The 24,819-nt window shown below is 43.9% G+C and overlaps 1 protein-coding gene across 2 annotated transcripts in view; it reads left to right on the top strand.

Annotated features, from left to right (window-relative positions):
- The first annotated feature begins 793 nt into the window (after nt 1–793).
- The window catches only part of LOC103178120 (caspase activity and apoptosis inhibitor 1), a 29,317-nt gene continuing 5,291 nt past the window's right edge, over nt 794–24,819 (top strand). Inside the window, exons 1-5 of one of the 2 annotated variants that reach the window (XM_042332996.1) lie at nt 794–975; nt 6,653–6,841; nt 7,736–7,820; nt 8,401–8,482; nt 15,991–16,140. In XM_042332996.1, the coding sequence (XP_042188930.1) occupies nt 829–975; nt 6,653–6,841; nt 7,736–7,820; nt 8,401–8,482; nt 15,991–16,140 (653 nt within the window). In that variant the 5' untranslated portion in view covers nt 794–828. Of the gene's footprint in view, nt 976–6,652; nt 6,842–7,732; nt 7,821–8,400; nt 8,483–15,990; nt 16,141–24,819 lie in introns of both variants that reach the window. The other variant, XM_042332994.1, reaches the window with a different exon arrangement.

Here is a 24,819-nt window from a genome sequence, read left to right on the forward strand (position 1 = left end):
ATTTACAGACAAGGGTGAGGATCTTGAAGTCGATCCTCTCTGGGACAGGCAGCCAGTGCAGTCTGGCGAGGACTGGGGTGATCGGGGAGCGGAGTTTGGTGCGGGTGAGGATGCGGGCGGCAGAGTTCTGAATGATTTGGATTTTATGGATAGTAGTGGATGGGAGACCGGGGAGGAGGGCGTTGGGAGTAGTCCAACCGAGAGGTGACAAAGATACGGATTGAAGTGCCTCACAGAACAATACTGCAAAGGGAATGGATTGTATTTTGTAAGTGAAACACAGCGGTGCCCGGACTGACTGACTGACCGCCCCACCCCACACCCCAACTGGACAGAGACTCAGTGGAGAAACAGCCTCGGATTGAGTGACCAATTCAGACATTTTTGGAAGGGATTACTATCCCCTGAAAGTGATCCGCCAATCAACGACCAACCGGGTTCCTACTGAGGTAAACAGAGGCGAGTGGAGTGGAGTGAGGAAACCCGCCCAAGATTTCGCCCCTTCCAGTAAGATTCCAGCAGTGCTCCACACGTCAGGAGCCGAGGGGCTCCTCGACGTTTGGCTCTCGTCAACCTGCGCCTCATTTGCTCCAGGAACTCGGCTCCCATAGCCCCGCTGGAGGGATATGCCGTTTCCCGGGTGACATCTGCAATGGCCGAGAGGTGAGGGGTGTCCGCGGCCTCTGGGCCCCCGCTCAGGCCCGTGGTTCCCCCGTTGCCACAGAAACAATTCCGTCACTTCCGGTGCACGTGACTTCAGACTCCGGTCGTCAAGGAAGTGACGTGCGGGCGGTGGTGGAGCCAGCCCCCACCCCGCCAGCTCAGGCCATGGCGGGCAAGAAGTCGGCCAAAGACAAGAGGCGTAAGCGGCCTCACAGTCAGGAGAGCCACAGCGACAGGAAGAGGAACAGCTCCGACTCGAGCGCCGCCAACACCACCGCCACCACCGGCAGAAACATCACCAGCGGCGCCGAGGTCAGAGCAGCGCCGACAACACCACATTACCCCCCGACACCTCCATATACACCTCCATATACCCCCACACACACCTCCATATACCCCCACACACACCTCCATATACCCCCACACACACCTCCATATACCCCCACACACACCTCCATATACCCCCACACACACCTCCATATACCCCCACACACACCTCCATATACCCCACACACACCTCCATATACCCCACACACACCTCCATATACCCCCACACACACCTCCATATACCCCCACACACACCTCCATATACCCCCACACACACCTCCATATACCCCCACACACACCTCCATATACCCCCACACACACCTCCATATACACCTCCATATACACCCCCACACACACCTCCATATACACCTCCATATACCCCCACACACACCTCCATATACCCCCACACACACCTCCATATACACCTCCATATACACCCCCACACACACCTCCATATACACCTCCATATACCCCCACACACACCTCCATATACACCTCCATATACCCCCACACACACCTCCATATACACCTCCATATACCCCCACACACCTCCATATACACCTCCATATACCCCCCCACACACACCTCTACACACACCTCCATATACCCCCCACACACACACCTCCATATACCCCCCCACACACACCTCCATATACACCTCCATATACCCCCACACACACCTCCATATACCCCCACACACACCTCCATATACCCCCACATACACCTCCATATACACCCAAACACCTCCATATACCCCCCACACACCTCCATATACACCTCCATATACCCCCCCACACACACCTCCACACACACCTTCATATACCCCCACACACACACCTCCATATACCCCCCCACACACACCTCCATATACACCTCCATATACCCCCCACACACACCTCCATATACCCCCCACACACACCTCCATATACCCCCACACACACCTCCATATACCCCCACACACACCTCCATATACCCCCCACACACCTCCATATACACCTCCATATACCCCCCACACACACCTCCATATACCCCCACACACACACCTCCATATACACCTCCATATACCCCCACACACACACCTCCACACACACCTCCATATACCCCCACACACACACCTCCATATACACCTCCATATACCCCACACACACACCTCCATATACCCCCACACACACCTCCATATACCCCCACACACACCTCCATATACCCCCACACACACCTCCATATACCCCCACACACACCTCCATATACCCCCACACACACCTCCATATACCCCCACACACACCTCCATATACCCCCACACACACCTCCATATACCCCCACACACACCTCCATATACCCCCACACACACCTCCATATACCCCCACACACACCTCCATACACACCTCCATATACCCCCACACACACCTCCATATACCCCCACACACACCTCCATATACCCCCCCCCACACACCTCCATATACACCTCCATATACCCCACACACACCTCCATATACCCCCACACACACCTCCATATACACCTCCATATACCCCCACACACACCTCCATATACCCCCACACACACCTCCATATACCCCCCACACACCTCCATATACCCCCACATACACACCTCCATATACCCCCACACACACCTCCATATACCCCACACACACCTCCATATACCCCCCACACACACCTCCATATACCCCCCCCACACACCTCCATATACACCTCCATATACCCCCACACACACCTCCATATACACCTCCATATACCCCCCCACACACACCTCCATATACCCCCACACACACCTCCATATACACCTCCATATACCCCCACACACACCTCCATATACACCTCCATATACCCCCCACACACACCTCCACACACACCTCCATATACCCCCCACACACACCTCCATATACCGCCCCACACACACCTCCATATACCCCCACACACACCTCCATATACACCTCCATATACCCCCCCACACACACCTCCATATACACCTCCATATACACCCCCACACACATCTCCATATACACCTCCATATACCCCCACACACACACCTCCATATACCCCCACACACACCTCCATATACCCCCCACACACACCTCCATATACACCTCCATATACACCCCCACACACATCTCCATATACACCTCCATATACCCCCCACACACACCTCCATATACACCTCCATATACACCTCCATATACCCCCACACACACCTCCATATACACCTCCATATACCCCCCCACACACACCTCCACACACACCTCCATATACCCCCCCACACACACCTCCATATACCCCCCACACACACCTCCATATACACCTCCCCCCCCCCACGCACCTCCATATACACCCCCACACACACCTCCATATACACCTCCATATACACCCCCACACACACCTCCATATACACCTCCCCCCCACACACACCTCCATATACACCTCCATATACACCCCCACACACACCTCCATATACACCCGGACACACACCTCCATATACACCCCCCACACACCCCACATACACCCCCCCCCCACACACACACCACACACCTCCATATACACCTCCATATACCCCCCCACACACCTCCATATACACCTCCAATTACCCCCCCACACCTCCATATACACCTCCATATACCCCCCCACACACACCTCCATATACACCCCACACACACCTCCATATACACCCCACACAACAACAACAAGATTCCATTTATAGAGCGCCTTTCACTCGGGAGGACGTCCCAAGGCGCTGCACAGTTGGGTCATGACCCGAGCAAGGGGGAAATGGTGAGGGTGAGGGGAGGGAAGGGAGGGAGCGAGGAGGGGGTAGAGAGTCGAGAGGGGAGCTGAAGGCACGGTCAAAGAGAAAGGTCTTGAGACCGGCCTTGAAGGAGGAAAGGGAGGAGGCGGCGAAGGCACTGGGGGATGGAGTTCCAGAGCCTCGGGCTGAGAGGCTGAAGGCCCGACCACCGATGGTAGGGCGGTTGGGGCGGGGGATGTGGAGCAGACCGGAGCCATGAACACACACACACACATCTCCATATACACCCCCCACAAACACACACACCTCCACATACCCCCCCACACACACACCTTCATATACACCCCCCCCCACCCACACACACACCTCCATATACCCGCCCACACACACACCTCCATATACCCCCCCCCACACACACACACCTCCATATACACACACACCTCCATATACACCCCCACACACACACACACCTCCATATACACACACACCTCCATATACACCCCCACACACACCTCCATATACACCCCCACAAACACACACACCTCCATATACCCCCCCACACACACACACACCTCCATATACACACACACCTCCATATACACCCCCACACACACCTCCATATACACCCCCACACACACCTCCATATACACCCCCACAAACACACACACCTCCATACACCCCCCCACGCACACACCTCCATATACCCCCCCCCACACACACCTCCATATACACCCCCCCCACACACACCTCCATATACACCCCCACACACACACCTCCATATACACCTCCCCCACACACACACCTTCATATACACCCCCCTCACACACACAAACACTTTCACGTACATCACACCCCCCACACACCTCCACTTTCAGTCCCCCTCCACATTTAGCTCCACCCATCAACACACACACCTCCACATACAGCTCCCCCCACACACACCTCCCTCACAATTCCACATAGAGCGCCCTCCCCCAAACACCTTCTCCCCAACACCCCCCCCCCCGCCCCACAACTTAACACCACACTAACACCCCCCTCACACACACACATCAAAACTAATACCCCCACACACACCAACAGTAGGGCCCCCCCACCCAACACACACCAACGCTAAGACACCAACACATACAAACATTTCCACCCCCCACACCAACCCCACCCATCCACACACACACACACACACTAACACCCATTGCCTATGATACTTGTAGAATCAAAGAGCATGATAAACCACAACAACAACTTGCATTTATAAAGCGCCCTTCACGCGGGATAGTGTCCCAGAGCGCTTGACAGTGGTGGAGTCGGAGAGGGGAGGTGAACGTAAGCACAGTCAAAAAGGAAGGTCTTGAGGCGTGATTTGAAGGTGGGTGGGGGAGGAATTGAGAGAGGGAGTTCCATAGCTTCAGGGTGTAGTGGCGAGAGCACGGCAGCCGATGGTGGAGGGGGCGATGGATGACCAGCGGGCCGGAGCTGGCCGGCAGGAGGCAGTGGTGGGGGGGAATAAGCAAATCGGATAGGTTGGAGATGAGAGGACATGAAGAGATTTGAAAATGAGTGAGAGGATCTTGAAATCAATCCGTTTGGTAATTGGGAGCCGGTGCAGCCTGGCAAGGGCTGGTGTGATGGGGGTTCGGAGGTTTGTGCGGGTGAGTATTCAGGCGGCGGAGTTCTGAATTAATTGAATTTTGCGTATGGTGGAACTCGGGAGACCATCGAGGAGGGCATTGGAATAGTCCAGCCGGGAAGTGACAAAGTGTGGACAAGGGTTTTGGCTGCTGTGGGTGTAAGATATGGACAGAGGCGGGCAATGTGGCGGAGGTGGAAAAAAGCGATCCTGGTCAGGGAACGGATGTGGGGGAGAAAGGAAAGCTGTGGATCGAATCTGACGCCTAAATTGAGCACAGGTTTGGTGAGTCTGAGGGAGAGCCTGGGGAGGTTGAGGAGTTTTGACCCGCAGGAAAGAAGACATTGACGGAAGCCAAAGAGTATGGCTTCCCTCTTGCCGACATTCAGCTGCAGGACACTTGCGTGCATCCAGGCCTTGATGTCCGACAGACAAGCAGACAGAACATCAGCAAACTGGGAGTCGCAGCTGGAGAATGAGAAGTAGATTTGGGTGTCATCCACATACATGTGGAAGTTGACATCATGTCTGTGGATGTTATCGCTGAGAGCGATCATGTAAATGATGAAAAGAAGGGAGCCAAGAATGGAGCCTTGGGGTACCCCGCAAATGATCAGACGAGTGCTGGAGGAGAAACCGTTTGCTGAGACCATTTACAAAACATTCTTTGTAATGTGCAAAGAATGTACAGCATAGAAGTGGGCCACACAGCCCAACTGGTCTGTGCTGGTGTTTATACCCCACATGAATTTTCACCCACTCCTTACTCTCTCCCAACCCTTCTATTTCCCTTTCCCTCTTGTGAAGGTCTAGCTTCCTCTTGAGTTTTATCTACACTATCCGATTCAAGGCACCTTCAGGCAGCGAGTTCCACAGTCTCTCCATCCTCTGTATGAAGTTGTACCTCCTAAGTTCTCATTCAATGAACACACAAAAAAAGCTACCTTTATTTTCTTCTCAACCTGATGCATTTTAATTATTTATTTGCTTTCTATTTGTTGAAAACATCTCTGTTTAGCTTGGTTGTGCTTCTGCTTCCAGTTAAGGTGTGGTGCCCACAATAGGATCCTCAGCTCAGCTTGCAGATGAGCACCTTGTTTAAATGGCACCAGAGTTTGGAAAAGGTGGTGCTTTATTTAGCTTATTATTTGTCGGTGAATGTTGGACTGTATTTAAAGAACGAGGAAGCCCATAGCTTTTTAATTTTTTAATTTACCAGTAATCTTTTATTATGTACTTGAGATATCTATTTCTTTGTTCGTTTTGTATCCTTGTAGGCAGGAAAAATTGTTTTGGAGAAAGAAACTATTAATGAGCCGAGTGATTTGGAAGAAGGTGGCTTGGATCTCAGTATTGTACTGAAGCCAATCAGTTCATATATCTCAGACAGAAAAGAAATGTTGGAACAATGCTTCAGAGTCATCGGTGAAAGAAAGCTCCAGAAAATGCTTCCGGATATTTTAAAGGTATCCACTATTTTGTTTTGTCACCCGTCGCCTAAGAAAACAATGCATCAGCTTAACATTTGTAAACCTGTCCACTTCAATCTTTTATACTGTTGGGAAATAAAATTGGTTGAGTAAGAAATAGCCTTCTTCATTTTCAATTTTTTTTTTGGTTCAGCCAAATGTCTGACACATCATCATGTTTAAGAAAATCTGAACCAAACTACTAAGAGTTCCATGTCTGGAATGAAATGCTATGCTTCCTTTTAACTAATAACGTGTGTAACTTATCATAACAAACTTTCTCGGCAAGGCCATCATTGACTTAATGTTTAAGCACAGTATGTTAATACTTTTTTTGTCAATACTTTACTAACTTGCATAACAATTGTTGAAGTGTTTGCTAAATCAATAAAGTATCAAATTTCATATTTGTTTTCAAAATTGAATGCCTTTTCCTGCAAAACCTATTCTGAGAAACTAATTTACACTTGTTTCTGATAGTTTGTTATAAATATCTGACTTTTCTCAAAGAGATAAGATTTAGGTGCAAGGCTCCCAAGACGTTTTTACTGTCATTACTTTAGTATTGCAGGACTGTGACAATATTTTATTTTGGTATAGTGTCACAGTAATGCTGATGTAGGATTGTAAGCTATGGTTAGATATTGAACATTAGTTGTGAATGATTAACAGATGATGAACAATAAGTGTAAATTGGATGAAACAGGCCTGATGTTCAGCTGTGAGTTTGGAGATGTATTTTTCTATGCCTTTTGGAGTGCAGAATGTGAGTTTCATACTGAAAGATGCAGTCAAGGATATATTGTGACTTGAATTTAGAATATAAAATATTTGCCTGCAAAACGCAGTGGTATTTTTTGTGACTGATATTTTGTGTTTTGTCTCCAGCAGAATTGTTCTGTGGAAGAAATTAAGAATCTGTGTCTGGAGCAGCTGAAACTGTTATCTGATAAGAGACTCCTTCAAATTCTAGAGGGTAAGGTGTGATTTGGAAGAAGGTGGTGTGATTTGGAAGAACATGTGATTCGGAAAAAGGGGTTAAAAAAGCACTAAGCTTTTTTATTCCTTTTTTATACAAAAAAAAACAAAGCCAGAGGGTAGAGGCATAGTAGCTGAAGGCTCAACCATCAATAGTGGGATGGAATAGGCCCATGTTTGCCGGGCCAAGGGGGTAAACAGAAAAGTGAGGCTGGAGAAGATTGCAGAGGTGGGAGGCGTGAGGGTATGAAGGGATTTATAGGAGGATAATTGGGCAGAACCCTAGAAGATCTCTTTTGAAAAAAATGCCATGAAATCTTTAACATCCACCTGAACAGGTAGACTGGACCTCAGTTTAACATCTCGTTAGAAGAACAGCATTTCTGAAATTTCAGTGTCCCTGAACACTGCAGTGTCAGATTTGATTTTAAATTCACAGTCTCGACATGATCCTTGAACCCACAACCTTTATCCCAGAGCGAAAGTGCTACCAACTGAGTCAAAGTGACACCACTGCGAAGATGTTAGTGCCATACACTATTGCACGCGAGTATCAATTTTAGTCTTTTTGATTGTAGGTGATGATCTTGGTTCGTCTGATACAGAAGACGACGCAAGTGGAAATGACAGGAAAAAGAAAAAACTTGAAACAGAAAGTCAGTAAGTATACAGCAGTGTATAGAACATGTTTTCAGTTTGCCTCCTGTTTAATTAAGGTAGGCAGCTGAATAGGTTGACCTTAGCGCTTGTGGTGTACTAAATATTTACCCTCTTGAATTCTTCTATAAAATATAAATTAAATAATATTTTCATACGTCAATCATTGAAATAGCATCCTATCAAAGTTCACTAGATGATCTTGGATAGATTGATTATAACAAAATAATTGTTGTCTTTAAGAGGTCCACAATTAATCATCTGAGATTTGGAGCTTTGAATGTGACATTTGTGAATAGTAATTTATAATGAAAATATTTACTTAAATCTACAATATTTTGGTACAATTTCGAAAAAATGCTGTAATTTTCAGTTATAAATACACATGGTGTCACTTGCATCACTGTTCCTACTAATCATGTGCTATTATCTCTGGAACATAATTGCAACATAAAGTATCTTGAGGTTAATCCTAAAACTGCAATATTAAAGATACTATTTTCATTGGAACTCTTCATCCCAATATGACATACTTATAGACATACTTGTTCTATGAAAATGCTCAGCAGGTTTGATTGTGCACTGTAAATCAAGGGGTAACATTTCTAGCATTAGTTTTCGCTACCTCTTCAGCACTTCAATTGTTGCCTTTGCTGTTTTTGCATCAGCTGCTGTGCTTTCCTCATACTTTCCCAGTAGGAAACATTCCCAAGTATTTTTCTGCTTTTTTGAGTTTTTATCGTAGAGATTGCATTTTATTGGCAGTGTGACCAGGAATACCAGGCAGTATCCATTTCTTCATTTAATATAGCATTTTGTTGACTCATTTCTTTGTACAAATCAAAGTTTAAATCTATACCCATACAGCTTTGTACATGTCAATAACAGAATGTTTACAACATGTGTTTCTTACCACTGCTTCTTATAAAGATACATCTTTTATCCATTCCTTCTGAAACATATTCTCTGAAAAGACCAAAGGCCTAGACTCTGGTCCTAGATGGACAGTGGCCAAACCAACATCAGAAGTTGCTTCAGGCACTGAATACAACCTTACACATCCAGGGAGAAAACATCAAGGTTTTATATGATTTAGCAGTCTTCCTCCATCCACTTATAGATAATAATTTTAATAACCATTCGTATATTTAATATAGCACCTTATCACACTGTCAAGACGTCTATAAAGCTTGGGTCGTTCGCCCAAAAATACTCATTCGCTCCACTTCATAATAAATGAATGCCCTACTTGTCGACCTCCCAACTTCTCCCTTCATAGACTGCAGATCATCCAGAACTCTGCAGCCCGTATCCTCTCCCGCACCAGGCTCTGCGATCCTATCACCTCCATCCTTGCCCGACTCCACTGGCTTCAAACCACACAGAGGATGTAGTTCAAGATCCTGGTCCTCAATTTCAAAACCCTCCACGGTCTTTCTCCCCCCTACCTCTGTGACCTCCTAACCCCTGACCAACCTCCCTGCTCCCTCCGCTCAGTGGGCTCTGGCCTGCTCCACATTTCCCGCTTCGCCTGCACCACCATTAGCGGGCGAGCCTTCAGCCACTGTGCCACCACCCTCTGGAACTCCATCTTGCAGTCCCTCCACCTCGCCCCTCCCTTGCCTCCTTCAAACCCATCTCAAGACCCTCATCTTCGACCATGCTTTCGATTACCCTTCTTTTCAAGATCCTCAATTTTAAGATCCTCACATTCGTTTTCGAATCCCTTCATGCCCTGGTACCTCCCTATCTCTTTGACCTGCTTACCCCACACCCCGCTGCCTTGTGCATGTCCCTCGTGCCTTCCGTTCCACCATTGGTGCCGCACTTTCGGCCACTACGCCCGAGACTCTGGAACACTCTTCTTCTATCCCTCTGCCTTGCCCCTTCCTTCCGCTTGTTCAGGTTGCGCCTTAAGATCTTCCTATTTGACTGTGCCTACAGTCACCTACCCCTGGGTCGGCGTCATGCTCCGCCATTGTCAAGCGCTTTGGGACACTACCCTGCATGAGGGGGGGGGCTATATAAATGAAAATTGCTGCTGTTGTCGTCCTGATGTAAAAAAATTCCATTCTAAATGCAAAGATTATTATTATAGTACTACACAGGACATATTGTAAGTGGTTGACTGTATTTTGTGGTTGAACACAGCAGCCAGTTTGCATTGGAGTGTCAGCATGGACTTCCACAACCTTCAGACTCAGAGGAGAGAGGGCTACCAACTGAGCCAGGCTGGCACCAGGTTCTAAGATTTCAGTATTAGCAGGCCGTTAGTCGTCTCTGGGATAAGATTAAGTTATAATACCAGGCTCAAATTCAAGAGTATAGGTGTCAGCTCAGGCTCCTTTTGAAGTCTGCTCTGTGGGGGGGGCTCATAGTAAGAAGGTTTTATACTGCGAACATTTATTTATTCATTCACACCAATAATGCTGTAAGCTGCTTAGATCCGTAGACCTTTAATTGAAACATTTAACTTAGATGAACAGGAGGCTGTTTGAGGAATTCACAATTATATTCAGATTAGTTGCCTCATATATCGTTCTTACTAAGGATACCACTGGCAACTGGAATGTGTTCTTTTGATTGTTCAACACAACACCGTGCTGTGACTCTCATTACTCATGGTTCTTTCCTCAAGGTGTTTGTCTGGGCCAATTCCTGACTGCTGAGTGGAAAATTAAGGCCATAATAAAGCATTAGCCTTAAATCAGTTTGCACAAACGAACATCCACCTCACCCAAACTCCAACTAATTGGAGCACAGTAGGCAGGCTAGCCCTTGTTAATTTGAATTTGTAAAAGAGTACTAAGTAAGAAAACTTCAAATTCCAGATTGACATTTTCAAATCCCTGACCTAGCGTTTTGCAAGAGAAGTGATTTGGATGTGGACAGTCTCCCAATGCAGTTTTCAATATAATATGTTTCCACCTCTATTTTAACAGGCATTACACTTCACCTCCCATACAGCTGTGTTAAGCTAATGGATAAAGATCTTGGACTTGATGAGGGATTGCTTTGGCTAGTATGCTGATGCTGGTTTTAGTTCATATTGTTTATAAAGCCTCTACTTCAGTTTTGACAGAGCTTGAAATCTACTTTGTTGAGATAGTACCTTGTGCTATACCAAATACGAGAGAGACAAAAAAGAACCCATCAAGTATCACTAGCCCCTTGACATATTCTAGTACAATCCTGTTTGAGTTTGGTGCTCAACCACCGTTCCATTTAGTGACTTGCTATTTTTACTGAACCTGATGGAAGTCATGTTGCATGAAATAATATTGATTTCTAGATTCCTGGATTCTCTCTTTCCCAGTGATTTTATAACACAGAACAGACTCAATTTGGGGTTCCATGAGTCGTGTTTCCTGCATCTCACCAGAACAGTCATATTTCAGTGGTTCCTTCGTCAGTCCTTTTCATTTTTGCCCCTGGTTCTTTGTGGCACTATCCAGTAGAATAATGTAGCAGTCTTAATGGACTGGATGGCCTGTGTCAATGACCTATGTTCCTATTCCTCATATAAATGTGGTCGGAACAGTACTTATGAAGCAAAAGGTTTGTTTAAAATTATTTCTGCTAAAAACTAAATCCAAAAGTTTGTATTCCTGTGGCAGAAGGATGTTATCAGAGAATTTTGTAAATGATAGTTGCATGCTGGCTTTCTGGCCAGCTTGCTTTCTGCACACCAGCTGGCCGCAAGCTAAAGTGTCCGACTTGCAGGTCAATAGGTCACTACTTTATGTGCATTGCACAGATAGAGACGTCACAGATACCTGGTGATCTGGACGTTAGCCATTTTAGTTTCTCTTGTGCTAAGAATGATGACTTCTGGATTATTAGGTTGATGGAACTTCCTGCTTTGCGCATATATAGGCCACAGGTAGGGTTGCTGGGAAGTTGGAAGTTGTTTTTTTTTAAGCATAGCTGCTCCTTATAGGGTTGGGAATTCATGCAAGTTGTTGTTGTAGAGTTGTTTTATTAAACATAGAATGCTTTGGCTACTGAGACCATAGCCCTTAAACGGGAATTGGATGAACTTTAGAGGATTAAAATATAGAAGGGTACAGAAAAAAAACTTAGAACATTTAGAGGATTAGAGCAGTTAGCTCCAGTGGCAAACCAGCACAGCTTTAGGCTTCATTTATCTTTGCTGCGGATTTCTGTGATTCCATACACTTCATTCCTGAGCAAGTCATGATCATCTCGTTTCAAGTTAGTTCAGAACCCAGTGAAAAATATCTGCTCATTGACAGTATTGTGTAGGGTGTGGTCTATACTGTGGAATGTAACACAGCTTCTTTAACGGGTTGATTTAGACAATCAAAATATCCTCCCAAGCATTGGGCATGATAGAAAGTTTAACTTGCAATAGAAAGGTAATTTGTAAAAAGTTTTACTTGGAGCCACCAGAGATTTTCTTTCCTTGTTGATTGATTCTCAACATCTTTGGGTATGTTCAGCCAGAATTCTTCTGGTCAGTAGGATTCTGGATTGCACCAGGAAATTATTTATGTTTCTTGGAACTGAGAGAAGCAGGCATTTTCATTGTGGGTGTGGTACTCCTCACATTGACATTGCAACCAAATCTTTTTTTGTATATTTTGTGGGCGAAATGCGGTAGCCAATTGCACACAGCAGTGTCCCACAAACAGTCGTGGAGTGAGTGACCAATTTTTTTTTTTCTGAAGGAATTATTTCCCCTGGAAAATTGATCCACCAATCGACTAACAACTGGGTTCCTACTTACTGCTAGGTAAACAGAGATGTGCAGAGTAAGGAAATTTGCCCAACATTTCGCCGTGCCGGGAATCGAACCCAGGTCTCTCGAGTGTTCCAACCACTAATCTACAGGATATATCCAGAGATTGAGCAAGCATGATACTATATAGAAATTCCAAATTACCCTCCCTCTTTTTCTCCCTCTCCCCTCCACACCCCCCCGCCCCTATTTTCTTGTTGCAATTTTGTTTGTACCACAGTATAACACTTTACTGAACAAACAAGAATAAGGTATTTGGAAACCAGTTAGGCAACCTCTGTTTCATACATTATTTAGATGTGTCCAAAAAAATCCAATCCTTTGCTAGTAATGTATTATACCAGCAGTGGTTCTTGCAGCCTTGATCACATTTCTTAACCTTGCGCAATACTAAACTCTCCAAACACGTGGGAGTACAGGTGGAACATAGGTAATATTAAAAGCTATTTCTCTCAAAAATATTTGCATAATTCACTGCACTTAGATGTGCAGGTTATGTTAACTTTGAGCTTAATGCATCTTCACTGAACAGAAGATTTTTCCTGAAGGTCATTTTGAAATTTACCAAAAATTCAACCTAGAAGTATGTCATTAAACATTTTTGGTATTCTTCAGCAACTCCACACTAGTCAGGTAAAACAAAGAGAGCCTAGAATGTTTACATATAGTGAAGATGCCTCAGTGTATATTATAGTTTTTTTTGTGACTTCAAAAAAATTCACGAGTTTAAGATAAATATTGAGTTTCCAGGATTGTGTGTGAACTGCATTCCAAATCTAATTGTACAATTTTGAGTGTCTGGAGTAAAGTTTTGCACATAGATGCAATTTGATTTTTTTTGTTTCCCAGTAAATCTAAAACTTTTGATATTAACAATTCTTACATTTGGTATAGTAACTTTCAGATTGGGAGGATGTCTGTCAGTGCTTCACAGGATATACTGTAAATTGGAGTGACTGTGTGGGAACGCAGCAGTCAATTTGCACACATCAATGTCCCACAAACAGCCATCAAGTGAATGAACAATTTTATTTGTAGGATTGTTGGCCTGGATGCCTGAACAAACTCCCATCTTTTTAAATGCCATGGGATCTTTAATGTCCAGCTGAACAGGGAGACAGGACCTTGGTTGTTTAACATCGCATTTGAAGGACGGTATCTCCAACAATGCAGCACATTCCCAGCACTGCATTGGAGTGTTTGGCTAGGATGCGAGTTTAAAGTCCTGATGTGGAGCATGAATACACAACATGCTGACCCCATTCAATTTCTGTGCCCACATGCATAAAGCAGGAAGTGATGTCGGCAGTTCTGATGATCGGTATATTGGCCATTTTAGCTTCCTGTGAACAAAAAGGCATCTTCCAAGTCATGAGGTCACTGCTGGTGCCACTTCCTATTTTGCACATGCAACATCGACAATCTGATAATTTGTAAGTCTGCCATATTTTTAGTTTGCAGGAAGCAAAAATGGCCAACGCTCAGGTCATCAGATCTCTGCCAAGCGAGCAGGTTGGCTGCACAAAATCACAGTGAAACTTACCATCTCATCTCATACCATGCATTGGGATTTTATTTATCCCAACCACTGCGAAATAATAGCGTAGCACCTTATATGTAAATGTCTTAACGTGCTTTGCTCAATGAGTTACTCGGAAATGTAGTTATTGTTAGGTATGTGCACCAGCTAGTCTGTTCCACAAATAGCAAGAAGATGAATGACTGGATAATCAGTTTTCATGGCAAGTGTGGATAAGGGAGGACACCTAAACTACTTCCTGTTCTTTGAGAGAATGCCACGAGATAATTGACATTCACCAGAACAGACAGATGAGACCTAGAATTGTAGCTTGTTCATTTTAGTTTTTAAGAATTACTCAGATGAAATGCAAGGCGTCCTTGAGAAGACTGTAATATTGTGTTTGTGTTGGATTCATCTAAATACCTTGTCAGTTAAAAATTATACTGATATTTTTAACATTTTAGAATAGCATGAATTTTACATTTGGGTTCAAAATATTCCTTGCCAAAAAGTTCAGGATGTTTTTAGTAAATAGCACCACCTAGTGGATAAATAGCTTTTCTGTGATGAATCAATTTATTTTCTTTAGTTATGTAATTATTTCGTGATTACCAGAACTATTAGGAATTATTCACATTTCCAAATCTAGTACAGAATGTTAAATATTTTATGCTAAATCCTCAAAAATAAGGGGATTAGCATATGCTAAGAAATATTTGCACTTAGATGAGTGACTTTTGTGCAGTAGTTTTCATTTTAAGTGGGATATTGCCAAACATACTGCAGAAATGTCCATTAAAAGTAGATTACCTAAAATATTACATTATTCAGCAGCCTTAACCCGAAAATCTCCACAATCTGCTTCTTGATCTTTTTGCTATTCCATAATATTTTGGATACTGACCTTTTCATTTCTCTCCTCGTGAATTAATTGCAGCTGATTTTCCTTATCCACCATTCAACCTATTCTCGTTGATCTTCTGGTGATCTGTCACTCGGCCCCTGTCCATGCTTCTCTTGAGAAAGCACCAGAGGGTGCACTTAAGTAATGCAAATAACTGGTGTGCCAATTTTCTTACTTTTGCTTTGCTGCATAACTTTGTATGGCCTGTACAGAGAATTTCGTTTGTGAGCCTGCTATTTACTGACCGTTCTATTTGATGTTCTCATCTGTTTTCCACAAATCACTTTAATGCAGCTCCATTTTCATTATGCTGTGTTTTAAAGAATAAACGCTGGGCTGACAGGGGATCAAGATGGACAAGAGTGCTCAGCACAAAACTGCCTCAAAATTCGCAGTAATTTGCAGACTCAATCCAACAAGCTACATGATGGCGGAAAGAAGGAATGCTGTTGCAGTCACAACGCTCTCTTGAGGTACTGGTTTAGAAACATTACTGAGGCAGTGTATGACATTTACATTACAATTAACCCATGGCACAGCTTAATAAAACTTAATTCTATCACAAACTAAAAATTAAGCTTGTAAAGTGATGACCCCACTGGCTGATTTGTATATTTAAAATACATTCTTGGGCATTTGTATGAGATGACTACCTCATACTTTTTTTTATTGTTACTTTTAAGTTCCAACCACCCCTAATAATTCTCTTCCTTGGAATCCAAATCTGCTTTGCAAGAACAGACACCGTTTTCAACCACGATCAATTGAGCACATGCAACATACATATTTATACACAGTTGATCTATTTTGGTCATTTTATCATTACTCATTTGGCTAAACTGGACAATTCATACAAATGTCTAAAATTATATACAGGACTATGATCTTTAGGTTTGCTGGTTTTAGAGCCATGTGACTTTCCTTATTTTTCTATTGTACTTACAAGCAATGTTCGTTTTTATAAGCAGTAAAACTAAGTGCATTTTTTTTGCAGTTTTGAGAAATCCCAATTTAAAATGGCATTGTGATTGTCATGAGCCTGCACTTCTACTCCCATCTAAATCAGATTTTTTTGTTAGACTTTCCAGTGGAGTCCTACAAGCACAATACTTGGATGATGTTTTGGACCATCACAGTGTATTTCTTTTGAGGGCTATGACAATCTTCTCATAGACAATCTGTGTTGCGCACCACTCACTTGGGTTTAATTCCAGGAGTGGGACATGACTTCAGCTTGCTGCATGACATTGTTTCTTCCAGGCATTTCATGAGGCATCATTGGAAGCCAGAACACAGCACACAAACATTTTTCATTAATAAGTGCCTAAGAGACAACTCTGACATTAGACTCTAAAGCTTCTCCAACTTGGATCCAATTGCTTTTCAACACCCGGGTAGCTACAAGCACACTCTCATTACTGGTGCATACATTAATAGTGACTTAACACAATATTAGATAAATGAGATATGCAGTTGTCTATTTGAGGTTACCTTGCCTCCTTTTAAAGCCTGTTTCTTATTGGAATCCCTCATAGGAAAGAATGCATGTGGTAATTCCTTAGACACTCAGCTACAGCTATTCCTAATTTTAAAGGTAACCGCAACCAAAGAAAGCATTTCTTCTTAAGTTGACAGCCAACAGATATTAGAAGTGGAAGTTCTTTTAAAAAATAAAAGCACCTTTATTTCATTTGGATTTCAAAAGGCTCCGTGTTGGTGTCATCTCCACTGTTGGCAGCCTGTCTTAGTTGGTAGCACTCTCATGTCTGAGTTGAAAGGTTGTGGATTCAAGCTCCACATCAGGACTTTGAGCTCACAGTCTAGCCTGACACCCCAGTGGAGTGCTGCATTATTGGAGATGCTGTCTTTCAGTTGAGACGTTAAACCATGATCCCATCTGCATGTTCAGGTGGTTATTAAAGATCCTGTGGCACTATTGTATTCGAAAAGAGAAGGAAGATTGTCCTGGCAAACAATTCCCCAGACAAAATTGGGCATTTACTGCATGGCTGTTTGTGGAACATAGCTGTGCACTTTCCAGTTGACATCTAGAACATAAGAACATAAGAATTAGGAGCAGGAGTAGGCCATTCGGCCCCTCGAGCCTGCCTCGCCATTTGCTAAGATCATGGCTAATCTTCAGACGTAACTCTAATTACCTGCCCTATCCCCTAATCCCTCTATTTTTTAAAAATCTATCAGTCTCAGCCTTGAAGATGTTCAAGGACTGAGCATCTACAGCCTTCTGGAGTAGTGAATTCCTACCCTCTGAGTGAAGAATTGTTTCCTCAACTCTGTTCTAAAAGGTTGACCCTTAATTTTAAGACTGTGACCCCTGGTTATAGATTCTCCTACCAGGGGAAACAGACCCTCAGTGTCTACTTTATCCAGCCCTTTAAGAATCTTATATGTTTCAATAAGATCCCCCCTAATTCTTCTGTACTCTAGAGAATACAGCCCTAGTTTATTCAGCCTATCCTCATAGGTCAGTCCCCTCATCCCAGGAACTAACCGAGTGAATCTACGCTGCACCCTCTCTCGGGCAAGTATGTCCTTTTTTAAATAAGGAAACCAAAACTGCACACAATACTCTAGGTGCGGTCTCACCAAGGCCCTATACAGTTACAGCAAGACTTCCCTACTCTTGTACTGTAAACCTTTTGCAATGAACGCTAACATGCCGTTCGCCTTCTTAGTTGTTTGCTGGACCTGCAAGCTAAATTTCTGAGACTGGTGTACAAGGACACCCGAATCCCTCTGAACACTAACACTATCTAATCTTTCCCCCTCTAGAAAATAATCTGTTTTTCTATTTTTTCTACCTAGGTGTATAACTTCACACTTCCCCACATTAAATTCCATCTGCCACCTACTCGCCCACGCCCCTTGCCTATCTATATCCTGTTGCAATCTTTTTGCATCACCTCAGAGCTTACTCTCCCACCTGGTTTAGTGTCATCCACAAATTTAGATACGTTACATTCAATGTCCTCGTCTAGATCATTGATGTAAATTGTAAATAGCTGAGGCCCAAGCATTGATCCTTGTGGCGCTCTACAAGTCACATCCTGCCAATTCGAGAATGACCCGGTTATCCCTACTCTCTGTTTTCTACCCGTTAGCCACTCTTCAATCCATGCTAATATGTTCCCATTAATCCCGTGGGCCTTAACCTTGTGCGGCCTTTTGTGTGGCACTTTGTCAAATGCCTTTTTAAAATCTAAATATACTACATCTACTGGTTCCCCCCTATATAACCCGCTAGATACATCTTCAAAAAAACTCTAAAAGATTAGTTAAGCATGACTTCCCTTTTGTAAAACCATGTTGACTTTGCCTAATCTTGTTATGTTCTTCCAGGAATCCCATAACGACATCTTTAATTAAGGACTTAAGAATTTTCCCTACCACTGATGTCAGACTAACTGGTCTACAGTTCCCCAACTTTTCTCTCCCACCCTTCTTAAATAGTGGTGTTACATTTGCAATCTTCCAATCAATGGGAACCATTCCAGAATCCAGAGAATTTTGGAAGATCAAAGACAAGCCATCCACTATCTCAGTAGCCACCTCTTTTAAAACCCTAGGATGTAGGCCATCAGGTCCAGGGGATTTTGTCAGTTTTAAGACCTGACAATTTAACTAAAATCATTTCTTTACTAATATTATTTCCCCCAAGTTGCTCACTAACATTGTCTTCTTGGTTCCCCTCTATCTTAGCAAAAGCTGGTTCTATCTGCTTTGTTCGACCTCTTATTAGTGTGTACTCAGAAGACTTTCTAACCTAAATAGAAAAGCTTTGTCTTCATTGTTTTGAATAAGAAAAATATCTAAAATTAACTACAGCGTAATACAATTTAATCCTCCTAATGGCTCTTATATTTTTGCCCCCATGTTTTGGACTTGCCAACAAGTGCAAACAGCTTCTCAAAGTCCACCCTATTGAATTCTTTCACAATCTTTAACACCATAATCAAGTCCCCTCTCAATTGCCTCATCTCGCAGTTGATTTAGCAACACACACCTGAGATACGATAGATCATCTTTTTCTATGTTTCACAGTGTGTGAGATAATAAGTATAAAATTGATAAGATTTTCTTTTCACAGAGAGGTTTACTTTGAATCATTGTTTGTACTTTTTGTTCTGCAAGACTTGGGCTGTCTCTTAAACTGTTCAGAATGAAAAATGTGCACCTTCCTGGATTCTAAGCACCATGTCGGAAACTCTTTGAATTCCCCATTTCTTTGCCGCCATTGGTTTTGATTTTGCAAAATCAAACTGAATAATACTCATTTAACAATATAATGGTAGATGTAGTGTTCATTTTACTACTTTTTTAAACTTTTTGTTTTGTTTATTGTTCTTGTGCTTGTCCAAGTGAGGATTGCTAGTTCTGAGAAATAGGATTGTTTCTCATGGGCATCTGTTACAGTTATTAAACCACTCTCAGATCAGGTGCAGTTGGTTACAGAATAATGTTACTGTCCAGCCTCCAATAATGCACATCAGCTCAAATCTCGGGAGGTATAAATCTACTGGACTAATCTGACATTTTGCATCTCTGATAATACTTCCTATATCTTCTCTAAGATTGGCAATTATGATTTCCAATTTAGTGCTGAATTAAGGGCAGGGTACTGGAATCTGTGTTGATACCCTACTATGTATTCACCTCCGACTATTCCCTATTCACGATTTGTGCTATGAACCTAATCTTAGGAGGAACTGTCAAAATTATCCCAGTATTTACTGTCAAATGTCCCACAAACAGTCGTGGATTGAGTGACCAAATTATTATTATTTATTTTAATTTTTTTAAATTTTAAGGTAACAGACAACACTGTGTGTTTTATTAGTGTTTTACAGAGCAGCTCTGTAATGCCCCGTGGCAAAGTTAATTTCCATATGAACAAAACACAAAATACTGCAGATGCTGGAAATCTGAAACAAAAACAAAGAGAGCTGGAAAAACTCAGCAGGTCAGGCAGCATCTATGGAGAAAGGAAAGTGAGTCAACGTTTCGGGTCCACGACCCTTCGTTTTCCCAGCTCTCTCTGTTTTAATTTCCATATGATATTGGTCTCCACCTCTTCATAGCAACCCTTGGTTCTACCCCTATTGCTGTTCTGACTGCCTGAAAGACCTAGATGAGCCAAAATCATCTGAGTGTAAATGAGACTGAAGCCATCTTGCTTAGTTCTCCATAGAATCTATGTGCCTCTGGCTATGCAGTCAACTTCCTGCGCTCTGGAAGACTGAATCATGTAGTGCACAACAATGCCGGTATACTTAACCATAAGATGATTTTCCTCAGATTTGGTCCATAATGAAAACTGCTTTCTTCAACTCCATTTAATCTGCCATTGCTGTCCAAGCCTTCAGGCACCAAGACCATGTCTCTGAAGGCTTCTTCGAAAAACACTGTCTTATACCACACCCAGAATGCATCGTGGTGACCTTGCTTTGGGTCCACATTTTTAAAACAATCTCTGCCAATTTTTGTCAAATGGGCTTTAGCAAATTCAAATTGTTGTCTTGATCTCAGACCTTTATTTTTATGTATTCCATATATGCCAAGAAGGCAGAGCCTGCATTTCTATTCTGCATTGGCAGATTTGGAGTTCAGAATAGCCAGCACAGTTAGAGGTAGCTTTATCTTGCTGTCTTCAAAAAAAACTCTAAATGGCACTTTGCAGGCAGCAGCACGGCCGATAAATCCAGGATAAGTTATCTTAGAGATTCTTGATGTTTTTGCTGGTAAATATCAAAGTGTAAGGTGTCATTCCTCAAGGAGGAGAAAAAGACTGGAGTCCTGTAGTTCAGTGGTTAGAGCACTCGCCTCGCAAGCGAGAGACCCGGGTTCGATTCCCGGCAGGGCAGAATGTTGGGCAAGTTTCTTTACTCCACACACCTCTGTTTACCTAGCAGTAAGTAGGAACCCAATTGTTAGTCGATTGGCGGATCACTTTTCCGGGCGTAATATTTTCTTCAAAAAAAAATTGTTATATATTGGTCACTTCGATCCATGACCTTTTGCGGGACACAGCTGTAATGCAATTGGCTGCCTCATTTCGCCCACAAACTATACAGTCAATTCACATTACAGTATATTCTGTGAAGTGGTTTGAGACGTCTCGAAGACGCTATAAAGCGCTATATCAAATGCAAAGATTATCATTATGATAAACCATTGACATTGGTAAATTTGAGACTTGGAAGGCTTTTCCAGTGAGCAGTTTTACTGGTTCAATTCCATGTATGTTGGGGTTCCTAAAACCTTTGCTTTTACCAACAATGCATCAATAGTCTCTGTTGGAAGACAAGCATTGGATATTCGGAGCGGAACTGATGTTGCAGTCCAGAATTAACAACAAAAGCTCTACTTTTGTGAGTTCCCAAGAGCTGGACAGGGAAACTCTGAAGTACAGCAGAGGGCTTCCTCACATATCGTCCTCCCAGCTCAACAAAAATAATATTTGTAACTCGTCACTCTTTTTGGGTTCACAAGTGGGAATGTAATTATTTTATAATGATGACTAAGGGAATTCCCATGTAATATTTCGCTAGCTCGAGTTGAATTTTGAAATCAAATATAAACATGTCTGTTAGCTGTTATTTTACTGTTGATCCTGTCCCTGCTGAATTTTACTCCGACTAAGCTGCCAAGACTGAACTCTCAGCAGTAAGTAATTTTAAAACCACCTATTCTGAGGCATGATGTGTACTTACTTATTTTGGCTTCCTGTGTGCGAGCGCTGTTTTGAATCGCTGATTAAGCCGGCTTTCTTTCTGAGCACTTGCACAGTGATTGCCAAGGGCCTTTCTAGCGATCCTGCCTGAACAACGCATTATAGCGTTTGTTGAAATTTTATGGACTGCAACTACTGCATTATAGTTGGATTCCACTGTAATGTCTAAGCATGCAAAAAAAAAAAAACATAGAATCTCACTCGAAAGTCTGGTGCATAAAGGATATTTGCAGTGTTGCCATGCAGACCAGAAGTCACAGGTTCAGTTAGCAGTTAATGCTGAGTTAGTTGTTTTTCTGCCGAGGCAGGAGTTGAGCTGTTGTCATTGGCCTGAGAATCGTGCATTGGAAAGAGCAAAATCAACCAGACTTCCCTCTCATGACCAGTATTAGAATCATCCTTAAACAAAAGGCAAAATACTGCAGATGCTGGAAATCTGAAATAAAAACAAGTCGCTGGGAACACTGAGCAGGTCAGGCAGCATCTATGGAGAGAGGAAAGTGAGTTGACATACGGGCGATGACCTTTCATCAGAGTTCTGACGAAAGGTCAGAAACCTGAAATGTTAACTCACTTTCCTCTATCCATAGATCCTGAGTGTTCCCAGCGACTTCTGTTTTTATTATATGTGTCATCCTTGTTGGAAAGTGCCTTTTGTGTGCTCCCTTGACCCTATACCTCTCCTTACCTCCCAGCTCCACCTCCTTGCCCCTCATAGACATAAAATACCTGTCCACTGGCGCCGTTCCCACCCCTTTAAAAACCAGCGTCATCACTCCTATCCTTAAAAAACCCTCCCTGGACCCATCCTTGCTCTCAAACGACCGCTCCACCTCCAACCTCCCTTTCCTTTTCAAAGGTCCTGGAACGAGTTGTTTCTTCCTAGCTTCGCTCCTTCCTCTCCCGACATTCCCTTCACGATCCCCTCCAATCGGGTTTCCGTGCCGCCCACAGCACAGAAACAGCATTGGTCAAAGTGAGAAATGACATTCTGTCCATCTGTGACCAGGGCTCCCTCTGCCTCCTCATTCTCTTTAACCTCTCTGCTGCCTTTGATACCGTTGATTACTCTTCTTCTCCACCGCCTCTCCTCTCACCTCAACCATCATGGTTCTGTCCTTGAATGTTTCAGATCTTACCGTCTCCACTTCATCTCCACAAACGGATTCTCCTCTAGCCCCCCACCAGCTGGTGCAGCATGTCTTAGGGCTCTGTCGTTGGTATGCTCTCTCTTGGTGACATTCTCAGATATGGGGACAACTTTCACATGTAAACGGATGACACCCAACCCAATCTCTCTGCCTCCACCCTTGACTCCAGGACCACTGCTGTCCTGACAGAATGTCTTCAAACATTAAGTCCTGGATGAGAGCTAACTTTCTTTAGTTGAATGTCAACAAGACCGAGGCTCTCATGATTGGCTTCCGTCAGCACCTCCACACCTTGGGCTGACAGCATCACCATCCAAGGATGCAAACTCTGGCTGACTAAGCCAATCTGGAACCTTGGTGTCTTGTTTGAATTTCAACTATCCTTTCTACCCCACATCTGTGCCATGACCCACTCTGCCTTCCCCCACCTCTGCATCATCGGCTTCCCCAACTCCTCCCTCCATAGGCTGCAGATCATCCAGAACTCTCAGCTCGTGTCCTCTCCCTCACCAGGCTCCGTGACCCTATCATCCCCATCCTCGCTCGACTCCACTGGCTTCCATATCACACAAGACAAAGTTCAAAATCCTGGTCCTCACCTTCAAAGCCCTCCACGGTCTTGCTTCCCCCTACCTCTGCGACCTCCTAAACCCCTACCAAGCTGCCTGCTGCCTCTGCTCAGTGGGCTGTGGCCTGCTTCACATCCTCCGCCTCGTCCGTCTCACCATTGGCTAGCAGGCCTTCAGCCACTGCCCCCACCCTCTGGAACTCCATCCACAGTCCCTCTGCCTCTCCCCCTCCCTTGCCTCCTTCAAGACCAATTTCAACACCCTCATCTTCGATTGTGCCTTTGATCACCCTCCTTCCCCCACCGCGCCCTCAACCCTCCTCGATCCCGACCCCAGCTCGGGTCTGAAACACTGACTTGGGACATCCTCCTGATGTGAAAGGTACTATACAAATGTAATTTTGTTGTTGGTGTTGGTTGCTGTAATATCCCCACAGATGGTTCAAGCAAAATTGGGGTCATGGAAAAGGTAAAAATGCAGGCTAACCTTGGAAATTTTTATCTGCTCCACCGTTGAAACAGAAATGATTCCAGAACATATCTGTAAACTATCAGTGCTGTCATTTGGAATTCAGTAAAGTATAATAGTACAGTATTGTGAAGTTTGCTCAACTGCTGCAGGCTTTTTTTCCTAGTAGGATTTCATCAAAATCTAGGGCTGAGTGGGTTGCAGTTTTGTAGA

Source organism: Callorhinchus milii, unplaced genomic scaffold (assembly GCF_018977255.1).
Source record: "Callorhinchus milii isolate IMCB2004 unplaced genomic scaffold, IMCB_Cmil_1.0 Scaffold1, whole genome shotgun sequence".
NCBI classification, from domain to species: domain Eukaryota; kingdom Metazoa; phylum Chordata; class Chondrichthyes; order Chimaeriformes; family Callorhinchidae; genus Callorhinchus; species Callorhinchus milii.